Source organism: Tribolium castaneum, chromosome 7 (assembly GCF_031307605.1).
Source record: "Tribolium castaneum strain GA2 chromosome 7, icTriCast1.1, whole genome shotgun sequence".
Lineage (NCBI taxonomy): Eukaryota > Metazoa > Arthropoda > Insecta > Coleoptera > Tenebrionidae > Tribolium > Tribolium castaneum.
This window is the reverse complement of record NC_087400.1, coordinates 10,154,648-10,162,988: the sequence shown is the minus strand read 5'-3', so window position 1 is coordinate 10,162,988 and position 8,341 is coordinate 10,154,648. Positions and strand designations below refer to the sequence as shown.

Genomic DNA, 8,341 nt, shown 5'->3' with positions numbered 1-8,341 from the left:
CAATGGATGGAAATTGGCCATTGAAGTAACAAATATAGAGCTTTCCAATCATAGAATAAGAGAGAGGAAGAAGCGAATTTCTCTGTCTATCCCTCGTTTTTACCGAAAGCGCTACCTAACATGTAGTAAACGAACTAACTCGACAATAGCAGAAAATTCAGGACATTTTATTCATGTTCCATATTTAAGAGAATATTAATGTTAAATTAATGTTTTTGTACCCATGGACTGTTATGAGACATTTTAATAATAATAATAATAATAATAATAATAATAATAATAATAATAATAATAATAATAATAATAATAATAATAATAATAATAATAATAATAATAATAATAATAATAATAATAATAATAATAATAATAATAATAATAATAATAATAATAATAATAATAATAATAATAATAATAATAATAATAATAATAATAATAATAATAATAATAATAATAATAATAATAATAATAATAATAATAATAATAATAATAATAATAATAATAATAATAATAATAATAATAATAATAATAATAATAATAATAATAATAATAATAATAATAATAATAATAATAATAATAATAATAATAATAATAATAATAATAATAATAATAATAATAATAATAATAATAATAATAATAATAATAATAATAATAATAATAATAATAATAATAATAATAATAATAATAATAATAATAATAATAATAATAATAATAATAATAATAATAATAATAATAATAATAATAATAATAATAATAATAATAATAATAATAATAATAATAATAATAATAATAATAATAATAATAATAATAATAATAATAATAATAATAATAATAATAATAATAATAATAATAATAATAATAATAATAATAATAATAATAATAATAATAATAATAATAATAATAATAATAATAATAATAATAATAATAATAATAATAATAATAATAATAATAATAATAATAATAATAATAATAATAATAATAATAATAATAATAATAATAATAATAATAATAATAATAATAATAATAATAATAATAATAATAATAATAATAATAATAATAATAATAATAATAATAATAATAATAATAATAATAATAATAATAATAATAATAATAATAATAATAATAATAATAATAATAATAATAATAATAATAATAATAATAATAATAATAATAATAATAATAATAATAATAATAATAATAATAATAATAATAATAATAATAATAATAATAATAATAATAATAATAATATAATAATAATAATAATAATAATAATAATAATAATAATAATAATAATAATAATAATAATAATAATAATAATAATAATAATAATAATAATAATAATAATAATAATAATAATAATAATAATAATAATAATAATAATAATAATAATAATAATAATAATAATAATAATAATAATAATAATAATAATAATAATAAATAATAATAATAATAATAATAATAATAATAATAATAATAATAATAATAATAATAATAATAATAATAATAATAATAATATCTGCAACAGTTACAATAGCACAAAAACATTTAATATCGCTTAATAAAATGTAACAGTCATTCCCATCAAAAATAACGGCCTGGAATGTATAGGCAAAGTTAATTCAATTCGAATGGTTCTTAACATATTCATACAGCCTGTTCCGTCTAAACTCCATATTAGAATTTTCAAAAGTCTAATAAAGATATTTATTTGAAAGTTGCAACTCAGCCATAGTCCGTTGTGTTACGCTTAATGAAAATATTTTCAAGATGGCGGCACTTCCGGCTATACTGGAAAACGCTATTAACTTTCTTATTTCAAATGGAAAGCTATGTTTTTCATTGCGTTTTTGGATTAGTTGAGTTATTTTAAGGGGGTTTTTATCAAATTTCCCTATACCTAAGGTTAACCGTTTTCGAGATATTTAAGATTTTTTGAAAGATTTTGCATTTGCACCTGTCACTTAAAAAAATCGGTGACTGTCCATAGAGATTTTGACTCATATTTGGAGAATTAAAAGAGAAAGCCTGTATCTGTTCTCCAGTGTGCGCAAAATTGGAAAAAGCGCTAACAAACACAAACATTTGAATGTTCAGTTTGGACAATTTGAAGTATCCATAACCTAATTTTTTCAAATGGGATGTCCAAATTTTTATTTTACTAGATGGAGGAGAATTTTTTTCTGCATCGATCTGTGTTAGCATTCCTTATAACTATCAGTGATAATTTTCAAGTTATGTTGTTTTCTTTTTGTGACTGTAAAATATTTCTTACTAACCACAACTATTTTTGCATAATTTGCCATAAAACATTTCTAATTAAACAAACGACAAACTCTGTTCAAAACTGTGTTCTCCGTGCTGTGAAAACAAAATAAATTCGTTGAATGTTGGTTTAAAAATCATTAATTTTTTACATTTTTCCCTCGTTTCTATGGCAGCCTATGAGGAAAGGCCTATGACTAATGAACTTTTCAATTCCAACAAAAACTATTAAGCATAAGTGTAGGGAATGCAGATACAGATCGATGCAGAATTAAATTCTCAACGATTTAATGAAATAAAACTTGTGACATTTTATTTAAAAAAAAGAAATTTAAAAACAGTGAAAAAAGATCTTGGTTTCCTTTTTAAAGTGATTTAAAAATTATTTTCAAATTTTTAGGCTTTCAAAACTTTCACAATTTTTCTACAATTTCTTATAAGCAATAAATATTAATAACAAGAAATATCTACTATATTAATAAAATAGAATTTTATTTTAAAAAATTAAAAATATTAGGTTATGGAAATTTTTATGATTTCTAGTATCATTCTAAAACAAGCGATGCTACAAAAATATTTTGTGCAAAAAATATGTAAAAAAATAAGTGTTTTACAAACGACTTCTTATTAAAGATCTCGACACTTGCATAAACAGAAATACAATGAGGAAATTTCCAATTTTTCAAATTGAATACATTTTTTCGCTCAATTTCTAATAGTTTAGCAATCACAAAGAAGAAAAACCTCCTACTCTAATTATTATATTTATTTATTTCAAGTTTTAAAAAATATACAATAATTTGACAATTGACACAATTGTCGCTAAATTACATTAGTGGGCATATTTTTGGTCACCACTACATTGATTGCTAAATATTTATTATAATTGAGATTAAAATAGGGAAGTAATTGTAGAAGTCCGGACTTCTAAATAAATTTTTATTATTTTAATTAGACGTTTCGAGTTTATCTTAACTCTTAATCATGACTAGAAAGGTATTAAACTAGTTACTAAAAACAATTGTTATATAAGCTTTACCTCAAAAATTTTTTACTAAATTAAAATTGGTAGACATGAATGTGATTATGAAATTTTTATACAGAATGTCTCGCGAGGTAGTGCACATATTTTAACTATAGATTAACCATTAAAAAATAAGGACCCGTTTATAGAACGTCACTAATTTAATTCGCAATTAATTACGTGATTCAGCCACGCGACTAAACTGAACAAACATGATTGGTTCATTCGCGTTGTTAACTTTTAACAACGAATTAAATTTTAACAAAGCTTTCTGTAAACCGGCCCTAAGTGACCCATATTATTCATTTTGTTCTAAACACGTTTTATTATGGAATTATTGGTCTCAAAAAATTACCTAAAAGTACAGATTATATTTTTTATCTTTTAAACTACTTATCTAATTTTTATGAAATTTGGTATGCAGTTGTTGTCATAGGTTGTCCATGACAGCATCCAATACCTTAGTTTTTATACTTCTGTGGTAAGAACCAATTTCTATTACTAGCGTCTGGCCCGTGCCGGTCTACAAATGTTCGATCAGTCGAAATGTTGCGAGCGAGGTCGGAACAGTACGAACGGAGACCATAACGGACTTCTCATTTCAGCTGGGCATATTGGAATAGTGGTTTTTATGGAAATATGTTGCGCGTGGCTGGGGCTTCGCCCCAGTTAACTAAAAGGAAACAAACCCCACGACCAATTAAACTCGAAAACGTGGAACTCGAAACGTGGAATAGTGTTTTTTTATGGAGCTAGGGTGGCGTACAGTTCATAAACATAAACACTATTCCACGTTTCGAGTTCCACGTTTTCGAGTTTAATTGGTCGTGGGGTTTGTTTCCTTTTAGTTAACTGGGGCGAAGCCCCAGCCACGCGCAACATATTTCCATAAAAACCACTATTCCAATATGCCCATCAATGCCGATTGTTAATGTAATTATTTTTAAAATACTCAGAAAACTCTTTAGACTTAACCAGCCCAGCTGAAATGAGAAGTCCGTTATGGTCTCCGTTCGTACTGTTCCGACCTCGCTCGCAACATTTCGACTGATCGAACATTTGTAGACCGGCACGGGCCAGACGCTAGTTTTCTATTTGGCAACGCCGGCCCGCCATCACTTCTGATTTTGACAGGTGACATTCAAATGACGTTTCACTAACCTCTCAAAAGTCCAATCTTATTTTTTTTATTTTCCAAAATATGGGCAATGACCACTCACATTTAAGCGGCGTTGAAATAGAAGAAAAATCAGTCGAAGTTTCAGACTTCTGGTCACACCATTCCGCTACTATTATCAATTCAGAAAACACAACAAACCTCTCAGTACTTACAGGCGAGTTATTCGTCGATGGCCCATTATGGAAAACGCAGACACCTTTAGAGAAAAATAGCAAGGTTTGCTCAAGCGTTTTCTACACGCTGACACCACAAAATTGGTGTTTTATTTCAGCATTTAATGATCTATCGTCACCCCTGCATTTTACGATACATATCATCGTGGCAAAAAAGTTCCAAGTATTATTTAGCCGTGGAGGAGGTTGTGCCCTTAAGCCATGTCCTGGCGACGCAAAATGCGCTGCAGATTTGTATTGGGTTACATTCCATACTGAAAGCTTTGTGTTTTTTGCATGAGAAGGCTTCAATCTCGCATAATAATATCTGTACTGCGGCGATTTACGCAAGTAAGGAGGGTAGCTGGAAGCTGGGAGGCATGGAATACGTGTGTAAATTTAACGAGTTAAGTTCCGATTTTCTCAAAAAAACGAGAAACAGTCGGTATAACAAAGCCATCGATCCCAATGAAGACAAACACATACAGGGCCCTAGACGGGACTTTATTGATATTTTTGCATTCGGAGTTTTAGTTTGTGAAGTTTTAAAGTCAAAAGATGGTAATTGACCGAATTTTCAATTCCAGCAGTGCGCCCTCTAGTGGCAACGCCAGAACTGTCAAATTGACAATTGAAATGTCACTTTAACAAATTTTATTCAGAATTGGTCACTAGAGGGCGCAATCTTTGCTTGAATTGTATAGAAATTTTCTAACAAAAGATTATTTTAGAGGAGATTCCTGGCCTCACAAGTTTTAAAGAATTGTGCAAGAACGATTTGCAAAATATTGACGTGGCGTTGAGGCCAAAGCTGAGTTCTCTGCTCGACCACGAATTTTTTAATCATGAGTTTATTGTTATACATTCGTTCCTCGCTGAGCTACCGTTGAAATCAGATGAGGAAAAAATGCAATTTTTCCATAGTTTAGCTGAGAGGCTTAAAGCCTTCCCTGAAGTTATCGTAGCCAAACAATTGGGTAACTTGTTACTCTCTAGGTTAGTTCTTTTGAATAAAACGGCACAAGAGGAGTTGTTACCATTTATTTTACGCCTCAGAGTTGGTAATATCTGTAACGCTGTGACATTATTTTTTGTTTTCATTTACGATTTTTCAGAAAGTGAAGATAATACCGGAAATATTTTCACAGAAGATGTATTTAGGAAATTTTTGACCCCAAAATTGTTGGAAATTTTTGGCGTTCGAGACGCCCAAATTCGTCTCTTGTTATTAAACAATTTCAAGCATTTTGTTCACACTTTTACAAAGGAAGAACTCCAATCTTGTATTTTACCAGAGGTATGTAGAGATTTTTTTTAAACAATCTGTATAAAAATTGTGAATAATTGATTTTGTAAAATCTACTAATTTCATGTTTTTAAAGTTGTTTAATACAAGGATGAGTTATGGACTTAAAAGTTTGTACAGAATGTAATTGCTTTGACTGTATTATTTAAACAGAAGTTTAAATTTTCTTTTTTAACTATTGCAACACTGCATGTGGATTCGGTTTAAATAAAATTAAAATTCAGTTGTCAACTGCTAATTATTCGGAATCATTCAACTTTTTGTGATAAAAAGACCAACTTTTGAGAGAAGTTTACTTTGAATATTATTCGACAGATTTGCAACCGAAAAACTTAGAATACTTTGTATTTAGTTTTAGCAATTAGCCGATTTTTAGTTGAATCACGCGGATGATATACAGAGTGTGTCAAAACGCATAAAGTTGAATAACCCATTTTTTTCAAATCTAACAAAATGTGTTATATTACACGGTGGTGGTAATAGGATGGTGCATTAACTCCCATGATTTTGATTTAGTCAACTGGAATGAGTTGACATAGTGGCCGTTAGATGGATCAGTGTTTGGAGTTTTGAACTTTGAAATTTGTCATCAAAACTTTTGACTTTAAAAATGTTGGGTTATCAACAGTTAAATGACAGTAGTCATAATGTCATAAACATCGACTAATAAAAAGTAATCGTTTTCTTAAAATTTAAAATATTTTTTAAAGTTAAAAGTTTATTTATTTATTTATTATTATTTATTTATTTATTTTATTATTAAATTTTGATGAGTGAAATTCATTTATGTGTCAAGTAACAATTTGATTTCTAGTGTAATTAGTGTAATTAGATAGTACATGTCAAAAAATATGTAACTTATTAAATTCTAAGCTAACAAATATTCTTGTAATAAAATACATTTTTTGGAAAACCTCGAAAATACTTGAAATACTCCATACTATTAGAAAGCTTGTCAAAAATGCTTTCGATATGTAAAAACAAATATATGGTGTTTCATTAAAAACATTAGTTATTCAACTTTTTGCGTTTTAACACATTTTCTATATTATCTGCGTGCTTTTTCTAAAAGGCGATTAATTGTTAAAACTACAAGGTATTCTAAGTTTTTCTGTTGCAAGGTTTAAATAATTCCGAAACGGAAAAAGATAGACCTATAATAATTTATACAAGGTTCTATTGTTTTTTCACACAGAATCTAATTAGTTATGCAAGAATATATAGGGTGTTCCATTAATACAACACCCTATGTATAATAAAAATATTTTTAGTTGTGGAGTTTAAAGATTTATGGGATTATGAAAACGGCATGGCAATATTTTAGATATCAAAAAAGTTATAGAACAATTGCATACCTCTGGGTCCTCCTGTATATTTTTTATTGACATGTTTTTGCGTTGGTGTCTGTTTTTATAATAAAATTTGTATTTAAATACCAAAGCTTAACAAAAATTAAAGATCAGTCAATTTTTTACGAGTTTTCACAGTTTTAAAATCGTTTGTTTCACACTTCATACCAATATTTTTAATTTTTTAAGTTGTTTTAAAAAAATTACAGCTAATGGATACCTAAATGTAGTGTGCATTAATTACATTCAACTGTTGTTTAAATTAGGTGGGCAATATTGAAACATATTTATGCAGTGTCGCCAACATAATTTTGGGGGCTAATGTAAAATTGTAAATTTCAGCTTTTGGTGGGCGTTAAGGACACCAACGACCACTTGGTCTCAGTAACCCTGCGCACGCTCGCCGACTTGGTCCCCATTTTGGGGGCCGCGACCGTGATAGGGGGCCGCAGGGGCAAACTTTTTACCGATGGCCGCCCCGTATCGCACCCAAATCGGCGCACCTCTCGCCGCAATTCGAAAAAAATCGAACCGGTGATTCCCCCAGACACCAATCCGATAATTCAAACCAATCAAGTGATTATGGACCTCCCTGAACGGCCAAGGCCTGACGGGGAAGAAGGGGAGACCTCCACAGAGGAGGCGGAACAATCCGTGGAGGAGGATTTGGATAACTGGGAGGACTGGGGGGAGTCAAACCCTCAGGAAATTGTCGAATCAGTTGAATCGAATTCTAGTGAGTCTGTGACGTCGGTTTTTGAACGCGAAAATGTGGCACAGAAAAAATTGCCCGATATTTTGGAACTGGATATTAAGAATCAGACGAGTTCGGGGGGCAACGACGATTTTGATTTCTTCCAAGACATGGAACCTGTGATTGAGACTTCGGCGAAGTTTGTGATTGAGGAGGAGAGTGCGAGTAAATTAAAGTTGGGGGTGAAGGAGGATGGGAATGAGGACGGTTGGGTCGATGAAGACTGGTAGTGGGGTTGATTTATTGCAATTATATCTATGTTATGTAAATATACGTACTTTTAATTTGTTTTCGCGTGTTTTATTCTGTTTGAATCA

The 8,341-nt window shown here is 28.5% G+C and overlaps 1 protein-coding gene across 2 annotated transcripts; it reads left to right on the top strand.

The window, feature by feature from the left end:
* Positions 1-3,784: 3,784 nt before the first annotated feature.
* Positions 3,785-8,314, top strand: LOC660581 (uncharacterized protein). 2 transcript variants are annotated; one of them, XM_064357826.1, is made up of 6 exons: positions 3,785-4,417; positions 4,455-4,679; positions 4,735-5,176; positions 5,347-5,676; positions 5,731-5,912; positions 7,613-8,314. In XM_064357826.1, exons 2-6 carry the CDS (start codon positions 4,485-4,487, stop codon positions 8,252-8,254), a joined length of 1,791 nt encoding a protein of 596 aa, XP_064213896.1. In that variant the 5' UTR covers positions 3,785-4,417; positions 4,455-4,484; the 3' UTR covers positions 8,255-8,314. The 2 variants fall into 2 exon arrangements, with proteins under 2 accessions (XP_064213896.1, XP_971893.1); XM_966800.5 differs by having other exon boundaries at positions 3,786-4,679.
* The last annotated feature ends 27 nt before the right edge of the window (positions 8,315-8,341 follow it).

Excerpts from the sequence above, each read along its gene's own strand:
- LOC660581 (XM_064357826.1), top strand. The coding sequence starts at position 4,485 with ATGGGCAATGACCACTCACATTTAAGCGGCGTTGAAATAGAAGAAAAA. Across the intron at positions 4,680-4,734 it reads CTTTAGAGAAAAATAGCAAG|CATTTAATGATCTATCGTCA; the intron begins GTTTGCTCAAGC and ends GTTTTATTTCAG. Across the intron at positions 5,913-7,612 it reads AATCTTGTATTTTACCAGAG|CTTTTGGTGGGCGTTAAGGA; the intron begins GTATGTAGAGAT and ends TGTAAATTTCAG.